Source organism: Poecilia latipinna, unplaced genomic scaffold, assembly GCF_001443285.1.
Source record: "Poecilia latipinna isolate Pla-1442-1.1 unplaced genomic scaffold, P_latipinna-1.0 Scaffold600, whole genome shotgun sequence".
Classification (NCBI taxonomy): domain Eukaryota; kingdom Metazoa; phylum Chordata; class Actinopteri; order Cyprinodontiformes; family Poeciliidae; genus Poecilia; species Poecilia latipinna.
In genome coordinates this window covers 560,777-575,533 of record NW_015113216.1, presented here as the reverse complement: position 1 = coordinate 575,533, position 14,757 = coordinate 560,777, and the positions used below count along the sequence as shown (strand labels likewise).

The 14,757-nt window shown below is 38.2% G+C and overlaps 2 protein-coding genes across 3 annotated transcripts; one reads left to right on the top strand and one right to left on the bottom strand.

Moving 5' to 3' along the window:
• Positions 1 to 110: 110 nt before the first annotated feature.
• Positions 111 to 4,099, bottom strand: c20h2orf81 (chromosome 20 C2orf81 homolog). Of its 2 annotated transcripts, none has more exons than XM_015042745.1 (4): positions 3,993 to 4,099; positions 2,835 to 3,077; positions 2,193 to 2,369; positions 111 to 1,186 (listed from the first exon to the last, which is right to left on the bottom strand). In XM_015042745.1, the coding sequence occupies exons 2-4, from the start codon at positions 3,060 to 3,062 to the stop codon at positions 350 to 352; spliced, it is 1,242 nt and encodes a 413-aa protein (XP_014898231.1). In that variant the 5' UTR covers positions 3,063 to 3,077; positions 3,993 to 4,099; the 3' UTR covers positions 111 to 349. The 2 variants fall into 2 exon arrangements, with proteins under 2 accessions (XP_014898231.1, XP_014898232.1); XM_015042746.1 differs by lacking the exon at positions 3,993 to 4,099 and adding an exon at positions 3,772 to 3,924.
• Positions 4,100 to 4,117: 18 nt separating this feature from the next.
• wdr54 (WD repeat domain 54) lies at positions 4,118 to 9,072 on the top strand. The gene is made up of 10 exons (XM_015042748.1): positions 4,118 to 4,247; positions 4,442 to 4,706; positions 5,371 to 5,433; positions 5,550 to 5,616; positions 6,062 to 6,118; positions 6,190 to 6,317; positions 6,486 to 6,586; positions 6,886 to 7,048; positions 8,172 to 8,246; positions 8,682 to 9,072. Exons 2-10 carry the CDS (start codon positions 4,482 to 4,484, stop codon positions 8,811 to 8,813), a joined length of 1,011 nt encoding a protein of 336 aa, XP_014898234.1. The 5' UTR covers positions 4,118 to 4,247; positions 4,442 to 4,481; the 3' UTR covers positions 8,814 to 9,072.
• Positions 9,073 to 14,757: the final 5,685 nt, after the last annotated feature.

Here is a 14,757-nt window from a genome sequence, read left to right as displayed (position 1 = left end):
GGCATAAATGTTTTGGACAGCTGGAAAAAACAGAAAATAATCATTTGCAAAGGTCTCAACTTTGTCTTATGGATATCAGTCATTTATAGATATTTGCAAACACCAGAGCATTTGTTGTTTATTATTTCTTTATTTCACACAGAGAAAATCTTTTTAGAACGCTGACAATGAGAAAGGAAATTCTGATTACATGTATAACTTAAAATGTATGATTTAAAAACTAAACTTTTATTACTACTTTCTCATAAAGGACAAAATATAACTTTCTTGCATTGCATTGAGCTTTTTTTCTTGTCATTAAGATCTAGATCATCTTTTTAAGCAGTGACAGTCATGTCAAGTCTTTCAATCAGGTGTCACAGTTCTTGGTCTGCGTTATTGGTGTGACTCGAGGTGTTGGACCAGCAGCAACCTGGTCAACTGAATATATCGGCACAGCAACATCACTCGGCATCGGCTTCAGATTGGTAGCCTGCGAAGGATAGCTCATTTTGGGAGGAATATTTTCAGCAGCTTGAGAATCCAAGAGAGAAACACCTTTGGCCAAAATCATCGTGTCGAGCCTCAGCGGGCCAAAGAGTTTAAGCCGTTCCTTGTCCTGCTTATGCAGATGGATGTTGTCGTAATGTCTTTGGTGAAACCTTTCTGGTGGTTCTTTGGAGATGGTCTTTGACGGTGTCTCTGCCCTTTTAGATTTCTGCTTAGTCGGTTTTGGCTCCAGTCTGGGTAATACACAAGATTTTCCGGGGCTAGGTTTTGCGAAGTCATTACTGACAATCTCATACTCTGGGCAAATGCAATGTCGAGGCAATCGCTTAGGATCCAGCTTTGGTATCGGCTGGAGGTCTTTGCAGCGATATCCCAGTGGGGTCTTGGAAGCGACGCTGTCTTTGTCTTCACCCTCTACCTCCACCTCCACCTCCACATCCTTTTTCTCTGACGAACCGGAGAGAGGTGGCAGTAGTTTCCTCCTAGTATCTTTGAGGGGCTTTCTCACCTGAATGAGCTTCTTTGAGTCACTGCTTTCTGGGGCACAAGTACTAGAAACATTGGATGTGAGGTCACTTTCATCCTTCTTCTCTTCCATTTCATCATGCTTAAAACCCAAGATTTTTAAGGAACCATGCCTAGATCGCCTTCGGGCACTTGACTCTGTGTGTGATGACTCTTGGTCACTACCAACGTCCTGTGAGAAAGACATAGAAAAACATTTAGACAGTGACTTGCAAAGGTTTTCATACCCCTTGAATAATTTTACATTTTATCACAATATTGCTCCAAACCTTAATGTAGTTTATTGGGATCTTATGCGATAAGCCAAGATAAAGTAGTGGATAACAGTAAATTGGAAGAAAAGTGGCACATGGATCTCAGCATGTGTAAAAGATAAAAATAAAAAAGTGTGGAACATTTTGTCTTTGCAGAACAACTCGAGCTCCATCAGATGGGATGGAGTCTCTAAGAACATTACCTCTTTCATCTTGCCACAGATTTTCAGATTTAGGTTTCAACTTTCTAAAATATGAATTTGCTTTGATTTATTCTGTAGTAGCCCTGGCTATAGGTTTAGAGCTGTTGTACTGCTGGATTGTAAACCTCCTTAAGTTTTTTGTGGCCTCAAACCTCCAGGATTGCCCTGTGTTTAGGTCCAATCTTTCTATCAACTCTGATCAGCTTCCCCGCCCCTCCTAAATACAAAATACTACCACCATCTTCCACTATAAGGACGGTGTGCTCAGTGGCATTTACAGTGCCAGTTTTCTGCCAAACACAGCTCTACGCGTGTAAGCTAAGGCATTTCATTTTGAGCTCACCTTACTGTATTTATAATGAAATTAATCTCTTTCCAGGTCTATTCACTAGGATACTTTTGAAGAAAATGTGTAGCAAGACACTTTATTTAGGGGCATCAGAGTAAAGTCAATTAACAGGATGAACATCATACCTTTCTAATTATTTTTGTGCAAATACACTTGAAAACCAAGTATCATTCTCTTTGTTCTGCCCCATCAAAAAAAGAAAAACAACAAAACTCTCAGATCTCTAGCTATACCATTAGAAAACGTTAAAAGTGAGTAGGAATGCTCCTGCAATGTCGAAGATTTGAACACAAATGTATTTTCAAAACAAGATTTAAATAAGAGTTACACAGCCAGTGGTACCTGTTGTGAAGTGCAATGAGATTGACTTACAGTATGGATTGTAGGCACACATCCTTGGGCCCAGCAATCTGGAATAGTCGACAAAGGCTCAAGGTCTTCTGTTGAAGCTAATTCTTCTGGTTCCTCTCCTTGATCCAGGCACAAGATTTGGCACTCCACAGTCTCAGTGAGGTAGTTCTTGACCCAGGACAAACTGTATGGTACAAGCTTGAACGCAAAGACCAGCAACATACAGTCATATTCAACAAATTAAAATATGCGTTTTGATGAGGCTTGTTGGTCATATTAAAAGCAACTTTTAAAACAAATGGTTAGCCAGGTGTTAAATATATGTTCTCCTTAAGCCTCCTTTACAAAGGTACTTTGTAATTGCTGTGATGTAATATTCTAATTGTTTTGTTTTCATTTGCTGTGGGTAGAAAAATCCTCATAATTAATGGAAATAAAAGGTTGAAAACATCAGTGTGTGTTTAATTAATGTAGAAAACGTGTGCCACTTAGTGAACTGAGTTAATAAAATCAATTACTTTTTAAATAGTATTGTAATTTTTTTTAAATGATAGTATGGAGCAAAAACAGATAACAAATAAAAAAAAAGCAATTTTTTGTCCAATGTGTGGCAGTTAATATTAAGTCGGTGATGAGATAAATTTAGACAATATGAAGTTTAACCTGTTTTTCAATGTATGATTTATAACAGCCATCCATGACTAGGCCTTGCAGGTCGTCCATTATGTCCCCCACTATTTCATCTGCATGGCTCAACATTTCTGTCCATTGGGGCCGACTGACTTGACTGGGGTTAACAACTTCCTCCTCCTGCTCCGGCACTGGGACCTCCTTGACATTTGCCTTTCCTTTTTGCTTATCCTTCTTGCGGACCTGAGAGGGGCGTTTCATCTTGGCTTAGAGGCTCTGTAAAAATGAAATACAATCAGAAGAAAACAGTTGGAAATCATCCAAATATTGCAATTTAAACTCATCGAACATCTTGAAAGCAATATAATTAACAAATGATCCTGAAGCGTCAACGTCAGGATCTAGTTGTGTGGAATTCATCTCTTCCAAGTCTTGATTCAAGACTTAACAGACCTTTCTGGTTCTCCTTTTGTTTTGTTTGCAAGACAATTGAATAATTTTGCTTTAACTATTGAACCAAATTCCTGTATAAGAACGGCATAACGGGGACTTCTACCTGTCTACCAAAGTAAGCAATAAAACCGCCTTTTGTAGTCCTAAACACCTAATCTTCCTGAGATGATAGTGTCTAATGGATGAATCTAAGTTTCTTCAGTCATTAGAGACGGTAATGGCTGTGGGAAGGAAATATTTCCTACACCTGATATGTATTAAAGTGCATCTGAAGTATTCTCTGACTGAAAATATTCAGTTGTCACATCACACTTTTGTTAAAATCATACTAATGGTTGTGAATTATCTCCTTCATTTGATAAAAAAGCAGTGTTCCCTGTCGTATTTTATAGAGCGGTTCCCTTTAAATTCTCCAGGCCAGTCTGTTGTCTCAGTGAACAACACAGATGTATTTATGCTCCTTTACCACCTCCAATTTTTATGCATGTGTGCACCTTCTGACGGTTCTTTTCCTCACATGTTGCTTGTGAACAAGCGGCTTAAACACGATTATGCCGATTAGGTCTGACAGTTGTTAAATGAAGGAACGCCATATTGTTAAGTGGTGAATTAGCATCGTTTTATGATGACTAACTATCCCTGATTAAAAAGAAAGTGGTGCATCTTAACACGAGACTTCGCCCAATAAAAATGTATTTCAACAGATGGAACATTAGTAAGAGAGTATTTGAGACGTACCTCACTAATTTATACACGGAAAAAACTTTCTAAGTCGCTCTGGTACTCGTCACCCACACAATCTATGGTTGCTTAGCAACCCCCATGACGTAGCACGCAGAAGTGCGTTGTCTCTATGGCTGCGGAGGACGCATTAGTAATCCTGCCGCTTGCTTGAAAGCTGCTCTGTCTTTTGTATGCAATGTTTTATGAGAAAATACTCCATAATGACAGCTGAATACAAAGACAGGCTTTGACTGATCATCAGAAACAAGGGTATGAACAGTGCGTTTCGTAAAAATGTCAATTATAGTCTTAATTCATAGTATTTAATAGCAATCCTTGCTAACATTATTAGCATGCTAGACATAGCATTCACATTTGCTTCTAAGAAGCAACAGTTTTCGTGTATGTATCCTAAATTTACACCACCTGTTGTCTTCTGATTATTTATTTTCTTCTGTCTTTAGCGAACGTCAGTGAACGCAGTTTTTATAGTAACTCTGCGCCATGTTTCACAAGGAAAAGAGCATCCAGCTTAAAAACAGCGCATCGGCGCTGTACAACAACCTGAGCGTGCTTCGCATCGCTCCGAGGCGCCTTACCTATTTCACAGTCGTCCATGCAAACGTTGTGAACATGGTAAGCACGTCCTGGGACGGCCTCAACTACTCCCACCGTCAGCTGCAGTCCAAAGAACCCAATGTTGCCACAAGCACATCGCTCATCATGCAGGTTAGCTCATAGAGCAACCACAGCTGTGTGTCTCCATATCTGTTTTACCATCTACTCACAGTGATCAGTTTCTTGTGTTACATACATGGTTTGCGTGAAACAGAATAAAAGACATCTCAAAGTTTTCGTAACCATTTTGTAATTGATTGGCAAATCAACAGACATCACTGGCAAAGTTAAACATTAACATTTAGTAGGCTGAAAAATTGGCTCAAGAGAAATTGTCCACATGGTAACTGATCTTATAAGATTTTTATAACAACTATGTCAGCACAAGACCCACATACTCGGTTCAACTTGAGTGGCTCCTGTACTAGTATCACATTCTGAACCCAGGCCCACTTAGTTCATATTCGATGTGAATAACAATATTTTTGGGACTAACATAAGATATTGGCTCTGATATTTGGTAAGCTGTTTCTCTTAAAATTTTATGTAGCCCTTGTTACTGCCAGTTGTGTGCATGATACATCGACACTTGATGATGCTCAGCCACTCATAACAGACTACATCTGTTATGAGTCTGTTGTGAATAATGCTTAGGTAGAATTTTTTTTGGCAGTAATAATAATAATAATAATAATTAATAGAGAGGGCGAAGGTAAGTCTTATTTACTGTGACTCAGACCTTTCAATTTTAATCGAGTGAACTTTCTCACTACAGGCTGCTTTCTGTGCTTTACCCTCTCGTGATCTGCTGGTGGTGTCTTCTCAAAAAGGCATCCAGGTAAAGTCATTCTCCGTCACAGGCAGGAAATTCTTTTACACGACATGTTAGTTATACTTCTCAAAAAAATGTTCATCTTAACAGCATATTTTCTCCAAAACAAATCTGTCGTATAGATGTATGAATCTGACGGCTCAATCATGGTGTACTGGCATGCTCTGGACACGCCGGAAGCACCTACCGGTAAAACTTACATAATACACAGTCTGTTCATCAATCCACCCATTCATTTGTGTGAGGTTAATTTGCACTGGAGAAGAATTAAATTAACCTATGTGAATATGTAAGCGGATATAACACAAGCACACATTTTAATTATTGAAAATGCATTAAAACTTGATGCATTTTCAAAATACAAAAACAACTAAAGCCTGGGGGTGCACTGACAATTTGGCCCCCCATTTCCATAATTTTGTGAGGTCTGTGATTGGCCGATACTTAAATGTGAAGCTGAACTTCTCCGCCGATCCTGTCTACCTCCGCAAACGTCCACAAAGGTCTAAAATTCAATCCGTGTCCTCTATTGCTCTGACAGAACCACGCCATGTCTGCACGTTTGCAGTGACTTTCTTTTATTACTACACTTATATCAGATCAAGCGTGCTAACCAGGCTGAATTCTGTTCCAGCACATGCAGTGTTTGCTCGAGGAATATCAGCCGTCTCTGACAATTACATATGTGTTGGTGAGTACAAAATAAATATATATTTTGCCATAAATGACCAAACTATTTAAACTGGTTATGTTGGTATCCAGGGGTTTCATCGGGGGCAGTTCTGGTGTTTGATGTTCCCTCTAAAGGGAGCAACATTACCCTGTCTGAGGTACTGGAGGAGCACAAAGAGGCCATCACTGATATTGCTTCAGAGTGTTCTGGCAGCCAGGTACATTGTGTATTTTTTTTTATTTTATTTTTTTTACTTTACAATTGTGTTATTTAGGAGTTGTTTCCACAAGTAATATTACCTAAAATAATTATATAGTACTATATGAACTATTTAAGAAGGCACAAATTGCATAATCCGTCCCGTTTACTGTCTTCATCCATTTAGGAGTTCTTAGCTAATCTGGTCACTGCAGATGACGGCGGGAACATGTGTGTGTGGAAGTCTGGAGAGGAATTTCAACTACTTAACAAGATCCCTGGTTTAGAGTAATACCCTAACTGCTTTTCTTCTTTTATAATCCAAATTTCTTACACAAAAGTTAGCTAAATTAAAGTATTGTAATGAAAACCGAACTGTAAGAATTTATAACTTATCTTTCGTTGCTTCCCCTCCCGTCCCCTCTTTCTCTCTCTCTTTTTTTTTTAAACTGATGTGTTGTTTGTTACTTTTGGTCTTCAGTTATTTTAGCCTGTCCACTTTCTTTTGCTTTTATGCCATAACATCTGCTTGCTTTACTTTTAATTTCTGAATAATATCGATCCTCTGTTTTCCACTCGTCCCTCAGCATGACCTGCTCGTCTGTCAAGCTGTGGAAAGGTACGGTGTTGGCGGGCTACGGCACGGGTCAGATCCGTCTCTACGAAGCGGTGACGGGAATTCTTCATGCTGAGGTCAACGCTCACGCTCGCTGGATCTACTCTCTGGACATCGCTCCCTTTTCTGGTCTGGTAAGTTGTTATCAACCAGATATCCCGCACGAGATGCCCACTTGAAGTAAAATATAACAAAACAGGTGTATGAACACCTTTAAAAGTTCATGTTTTCTTGTACATAAATTTGGCACGGGCCAGTATGAGATTCCACTTGTCGATAACCTTGAGTAAAAGCAACATCGTGCTACAGCATCTAAAGGAACACTTCACACAAAAACGTTTTAAGCAACAGTTATCCCTACTGCTGCATTAATAATATAACTTATTTATTACAGTTATGATAGCTTATTGAATTTAACGTAAACAGACTTTAGCAAAACGTTTGAATTAACGTTAGCTTTTTAATGTAAACTTGCCTACCATGATGGAAATTTGTCACGCTGAGGTCAGCAGAACATTTCTGCTGTTCTGCTTTGTATAACGTAACACAAGTTTGACATCTGATAATAGCTGGTTGATTGGTCGGGTTATCTGCAGAGATAGAGCCTACAGTTGGAGAAAACCTTGATCGCTGTGGCACTTTCTGAAGGAGCTACTTTATTTGCATTTTTGTAACTTTTCAAACATTAAGTTTGCCTGGTTTCAACTAAGTGAAGTATCTCCAGTATCAGCTTGTAACCAAGAAAACTATAAAGACAGTTAATCATTAAATTACCTTTAAGTGATTAAAATAACCTTTAGGGTTCGTCGGTAATCCAAGTGATCATATTTCAGCTGTGAATGGTACAGGTGTTAAACACTATAACTGTTGTCAAGCATTTTAAATTCATGCTCTCAGAAATCATAATCTTTGCATACTAGAAATGAATCGGTTCAAATCACATAGAAGTTCTTATTATTTGTAGATGGCTTTTTGCTAATGTGGGTTAAGAGGGCTTAAATTGCAAATACTACATTCTTACTCACTTGACGTTCTTGCCGAGTAAAGATATTTTTAGAAAATTCTGTTGTTTTATTTAAAAGGAAGACTGTTTCCAATACGTGACTAACTAAAAGTACTAATTCAAACACAACTTGGTTATTTGTAAATTTGGTTCATTTTAAACTTCTTTTCAACATGTCATGCTTGTGGGGGGGCAGTAAAAGTTCAGAAGTCATTGCACCTGCTTTACTCAAGCATCCTCTGCCTTTGGTTTAGCTCCTGTCTGCTGCTGAGGATTCCTTTGTCAGGGTTTGGCACCTGTCTATTACACCGGAAACCAACAGTGTGGAGGTAACTGATCAGTATGCAAACTACACTACTTTAATATATGTCTAGTGAGGGGTTTTTATTTATTCATCATGGGCATTAATGTCTTCAATTTTGGGCTTTTTAACATTGTATTTTCACTGTTCTTTTTTTTTAAGGTTTTAATCTGCTTCAGTCCATACAAGATAAAATTTAGACAGTCAAGCTCAGATATACATATACACACTGAAGCCACAGACGTTTGCTTTGACACACTGTAGGTTTTATGTAGCGGATGGATCATTAAAAGCCCAAAATAAATACGACACTTATGCTCATTTTGATGCAATGTAAACTTCTGAGCAGAACTGTAAATAAAAACCGTTTTAATTTGCTGTTCACTTGGTTAAATCTATTCTCCTGTATTTTCCCCGCCTCTGTGAACCAGAACCTAACTTTGTTTTTCTAACATCTTTGCAGATCGCTCACTTGCACAATGAATGTGTGACAGATACACAGATTTGTGGCGCTAAGTTCTGTGATGGAGATGGTTATGCTTTTGCAGTGACAGGTTATGATCTGAGTGAAATCATACGGTATGTACAGTCGTAGTTCTTTGTCATGTGTAAGGCTAAGGGCATGAATGTGAATTTGATATTTAGTACTTTCATATAAAGTGTATATTAAACATAGGTTTGTCAAAAGGGAGCATTTTGTGATTTTTTTTCTGTTTGCCTTTATCTGAAGCAGATTTTAAATGACTAAGTAATGTAAAGAATCTTAACTTTATGCGTCTATTTTATGTAGAAAGTTATACAAGTGTAGTTTTGTTTATTGTTTATGAAGGCCACATTAAACACTTGAAGATTGATTTTGTGTTTTGGCTTTAGTCTCTATTTCAGCATGTAAGCAGTAGATGGAGCTCTGGAGCAAACATATGTAGAAGGCCAGTGTTCGTGTAGTTCATACAAAGTCCACTAGAGGGCACGGTAGAGTTGCATAAAAAATCTACTTTAGCCATATGAGAGGCTCTAAATCGGGGCTGGCTAGTATTGCATGTGTGCAGATCTCAGTAGACACACTTCAGATATCAGTAAGTGTGGGCAGATCACAAAGGAAGGGTGGAGTGTTTATACTCTTTCTTTTCATTTTGCCCGTTTATTTGTGAACCAAAGATATTAAAATATTTAAATATGTTTAATATATGTATTCTCTGCCACATTGAATATTGTTATTATGGTACATTCATTTTATGACAATTGTTTGAAAATGATACCTCTCAATCAATGATATAATCAAATTACAAATATCTGTAGATTTTTCAAAATTCTTGGATGACTGAGAAAAGGCCTCTCTTCTCATGTAGTTCCACTTTAAGCTTGGGTCCTATATCACATGACTGCTGCAAAGGATCTTAGCTGTTCCTAGGACTGCACTGTAGGAACAGCCAGGATCTTAGAGTTTGTTCCTAGAATCTGGTGTAGCCAGTTCTCATGTTTGGGGACAGCTCAAATATCACCAATGACCACTGGAAGTACCGAGGCCTTGACTTTCCGTTAGGTATTTCTCAAGCTTCTCCTGTTTCTACTTCAGTTTGCTTTTGTTTAGGATTGGTACATCTGTCACTATTGCATTCTTTGCATGCGCACTTTACTTGACAGTATTTTGGACTCAGTTTTTATGTGCTGTAGTATTTCAGGGGCATCTTTGCGTATCTTGCATCCTGTCTGGCATGGTAGACCATGACCTACTGCTCTTGTGACGCCATAATTGGTGCCTCTGTATTGTCCTTCAAGCAAGCCCCACTCAAGCTGTTGATAAGACTCCTTGATATCAACCACATCTTAACTTGTCATTAGTATGCACCATGTAGGGGCATGTCTTTCCAAGATGGTTTCCTGTGGTCCTAAATTGGATTCCTGCTGCCTGAGTCATTCACTTAGCAGATCATCACTGGGAGTCAGCTTGGTGATGTATTCTAAAATCTTTGTTGATTCATCCTGGATGGTGCTTTTAATGCCCACTAGACCTCTATCTCACTCCTTACTTGTCTTGATATCAGTCCATATCTTAAAATTGAGTGACAGACATATAAATGATGCCATGTTGGCTCAGACCTTGCCCTGATTGCCAGGACAGTCTGACAGGAAGTGAGCTACTTTACCAGGACACACATGGTTGTGAAGTGAGAATATTGAACTTCTGGATTGCTACTAAAAGAGAATACTATGGAAGAAAATACTTCTGTAACCTTAGATAAGGATTGGCTTTGATGTCATCACAGTGCTTCATCAGGTAACCAGGCATCACCATCTCTTCTCGTTGAGACGAGATAAGAATCAGGTCAGGCAGGTGTCCTGTTGAGTACGCATTAAATCCCAGAGTTCTAGTCTTTTCTGGTTTGCAGTCAACACTGGGCACAAAACATCAGCTGACAGGGCTGTTTTGAACCCACACACATGGCAAGTTATGTAACCTACATTTTGTAGGCGCCAAGTGACTGTCATGCTAACGATTTGTCCAGGCCAAACGCAAACATTAACCACTGCGACATTGACACACATGCCTTTTATGGAGTCAACAATTTTGAGTTTGTAATGTGTCGAGCTGACCGGAGAGGATGAAAGTGTCGATGTGCTGGTCCCAATCGGATTGACACTGATATTACATAACTAACTGGAACAGTGGAGAGCGGCACAAAGATAGGTAAAAATAAAATAAATAACAGGAAGCAAATAACTAAGATAGCTGTCCTGAAGCATATGCGAAGACACGTTGGAATGGCAAGAAATTAGAACTAAGTTTCTCAGACTGAGAACACAGACAGACAACAGCAGTCATGTAACCCTCGTTAACTGTGTCAGCAGTGCTGTGCGGCTCTCTGGTCCGATACACAGCCTCAGGGCCACTCATGCTAGGCACTGCCACAGAAGATGTCAATAGCTGGCTCCTAGCTGAGCACACAACAGTGGGAAGATCAAACCTCAGTACAGACTGTTCTCAGATGTTTTTTTTTTGTTTGTTTGTTTTTTTTTGTGAAACTTTGTTAACTGTATATGCTCATGTTTCAAATTAAAATGAAACCTAAGAAATATCCTCACAACATATTTAATCGCATTATATTGGAAATTATGTGACTTTTTTTCTGACAAGTAAATAGTAATGGTAAAGCAAGCAATACCATTTTAAATGCAACTTGATTAGTAAATAAAGCCCACTTGTTTGAAACCCTAACCCAGCTGGACATTAGTCATCTTGTTAGGGTGTCTGTGTTTGCATGGTGTCTTAGTTTCTTACATTTATTTTCTTTTTCTTTTTTTTTTTTAAAAAGCAAACATCCAACTAGACAAGTTTGTTCAGTGAGATAAGTTAGTCACTAAGTTTTGACCTAACCTGCAGAGTTAAATTCCACATCTGAAAACAAGTTCATCCATTAAGATCACACTGAGTCTCAGGTGTGGTAGCAACATTTTCTTGTGTCATAATATGTGTTAACTATGACATGGCTTTCCTATGTTAAGTGTGTGTGTGTGTGTGTGTGTGTGTGTGTGTGTGTGTGTGTGTTCTTTTTATCCTTCCTGTGGAGAAAGACCACTCCTTTGTCTATCCGGCTTTGTTGCAGCTGCCTGGGCCTTTGCCTCTAAGCCTGTCGGGTTAGAAAATCGACAAGTGGGATAAACAAGCCAAAGCTTCTCCAGCTTGCGGTTACAGACTTACCACCCGTCTGACAAAGTAATTGGTGAACAAGTGGCTGAACAATATCTTGCATAAATAGATGTTCTATTTGAGACACACCACAAATCCAAGGGGGAACTATGTAAAACTGACAGAGAGAAAAATTGCCGTCTAATGGACTTTCAGACAGTATAAGACAAATAAAAAATTCAATAAAATCCAAATCTTCACAAAATAACATTTGCTTAATTGTTTTTCTCTAGTACATTATTATTATTATATCAGCAAGATTTTTAGGCATTTTAAATGCACTCCAGTCAGAACGCAATGAGGGAGCCTACGACATCCGAGGCTTAAAAGTGTCATGATCACTGCACTGAAAAATGTATTTATGTCGCATAAGTCTTTCCGCATTCTGATGACGGTGTCATGTGAAACCTTCTTCTGCATTTCATTTACAACTTTGGGATTTTATGTCGTAGACCAACTGACGTGGCAATTGATTGTGATACATAGTTTTTAAAATATTGAGAAAATTCAAGGAAAATGAATGTTTCTTTTAGGAGGCAGTGTACAAATATTACATTGAAAAGACAATGTAATATTTTCTGCTGGTACTGTATTCTTTGTTACACATTCTTTTTTGTAGTGCTTTTAGATTATTTTTTAGGGCCAGCATCTTCACAGTTTACATTAACTGTGAAGATTATTTAAGAAATCACTCAACTTTTTCTCCGTTTTGTTTCTGACTGGTGATTGACAAAGTGCTTATACACTTTGTAGGCCTATGTAAAATTACTTCAACGGAGAACCTAAAAAAAAAATTACTTTTCAGGTTCCACTATTATGTAATAAATAGGGTAAGCTACAGTAAATTTAAATATTTTCAGCGATGTAGGAATTGTCCAACAGTAAGCGGTACAAAATGGAGAAATACACCACATCCTAAGAAGAATAAAAAGCATGAACATAAGATCATGCAAACATGATTCCTTCTGTGGGTTTACATTTACTGGAATGTGGAATGACTTGAGAGACCCGTTTAGTTTGAGTTCTCACAAATGTAGACTATTTACAAAAATGGGTGGAGACAAAGTGCAACTGGGTAGTTTTGTTTTACTGCAATAGGCCTGATTACAGCGGAGCTGCGGTAACCTGTGCTGCTGCACCGCCTGCGTCCCAAGGATGTGTCACTGAAAGCCACATCCATGTGTCCTGTTCTTTCCTGTCAAGCGTGAGTGAGATTTTGTTTCTCAGTCTATAATTTGCTCATTACTTGTTATAGTACTTACAGACTTTTGATATGTCACCCTTTTCATTTAACGACTTTGGTAATATGGAGCACATCAGGTACTATAGTTCCCGTAAGTCTTGTTGTTTCAGAAATAATGAATTATTTAAATATTGCACATTTTTCAATCTGAAGAAATGGTCCAACACTTTTTGTTCTGCAAGTCTCCCCTAAATAAAATACATGAAAATCTAAAATACCCAAAATCCAGAGACAAAGGAACCATATGAAAAGGGTTCACATCTATAGATTACTTTTTACAAAGAAATTGACTCTTGCAGTTTTAAATTATAGCTATCAAATCAAAGTGTAGCAAAAATATGAATGTACACCAAATGTTGTAGATTTTTAGTTACACTAAAGGAAAGTAGCACACTATTAAGAAAACAATGTGTTATTTTTCCTCCACTTCACAAATATTCTTTGCAATACAATCTCCACATATTTTATTGATATTTGTGATTATTACATGGCAAATGGGGTATGCATTCTTCTGCAAGCCGCCATCTGTGGCAAGACAAGGTTCCAGGAGGTAATGAATAAGAGCAGTCATTTTAAATACATAAAAAAATGAACACAGAGTACGCAATAAACTGACTGAACAATATTCAGCTGTGATTGATAGGTCTGTCAAGACCTTTCCACATAACGACCTTCTCCCCAGCACACAAACACACACTTAGATCCACACATTTCTTGCATAAACCCAGCATCATCGTTCAGACAGCACGGATAGGCAGTGAGACTTAACGGCATTAGATTAAAGTAAAATAAACATGATCAGACATTGCCATCTGTCCTGGAAAGACATGGTTGCCTAGCACGTGACACTGTTTGATTTGACTGATGCTGATGCGCTGATGGTGGAGTGTGAGTTTCTCTCTGTGTGTCCAGTAAGTGCAGATGACACAAAACACATGGTGATGGATTCATTTTCCTGACCGACTTCCGAACGGTCGGATCTAGATGAATCTGATGCCGCCCCTGTTTGTATCTGATATTCTGCTTACATGCTTTCCTAGAAGTGCAGTTGAGAACAATTGCTTTTGGTTTTATAACTGAATTAAAAAAAGCCATATGTAAGATTAATACACAACATCAATCAATTCTCTCATATCTTTTCAAACTTTTGTAAACAAAACCTTTAATTTTGCACAAAAAAAACACACACAAAAAAAACATTTGCACTGTTATTCTTCCATTCAAGTCTAGAAGTGTTGTAATATGTATAAAGCTTTATCTTAGATGAAAGATCCATTGTTTATTTTCTTTTTCTCGTTAAGACATGTGTTGGGGTGAGACAGTCAGCGAGGATCAAAATGGAGTCAGAACAATAATAACAGCAATATCCTGCAAGCCTTATCACGGTGCTCTGTCAGTGAGACTGCTAATTTAGCTAATATGAAAGAGATGAATGGCCATCTTCAGGGCACAACATGATTTCAAAGCGCCAAAACATTTCTGTCAAACGGCAGCCTGTGTTTTTTTCTTGCATTTGCACATGCTAGACAAAAACTGTTGTTACAGCAGTATGCAAGTTTCTCCTGGTCGTTGTGTTTATGTGCATGTTATCTGTTGAGTGAGCGCATA

Excerpts from the sequence above, each read along its gene's own strand:
- c20h2orf81 (XM_015042745.1), bottom strand. The coding sequence starts at position 3,062 with ATGAAACGCCCCTCTCAGGTCCGCAAGAAGGATAAGCAAAAAGGAAAG. Across the intron at positions 2,370-2,834 it reads AATCATACATTGAAAAACAG|CTTGTACCATACAGTTTGTC; the intron begins GTTAAACTTCAT and ends TTTGCGTTCAAG. Across the intron at positions 1,187-2,192 it reads GTGTGCCTACAATCCATACT|GACGTTGGTAGTGACCAAGA; the intron begins GTAAGTCAATCT and ends TCTTTCTCACAG.
- wdr54 (XM_015042748.1), top strand. The coding sequence starts at position 4,482 with ATGTTTCACAAGGAAAAGAGCATCCAGCTTAAAAACAGCGCATCGGCG. Across the intron at positions 6,318-6,485 it reads CAGAGTGTTCTGGCAGCCAG|GAGTTCTTAGCTAATCTGGT; the intron begins GTACATTGTGTA and ends TCATCCATTTAG. Across the intron at positions 6,587-6,885 it reads AACAAGATCCCTGGTTTAGA|CATGACCTGCTCGTCTGTCA; the intron begins GTAATACCCTAA and ends CTCGTCCCTCAG.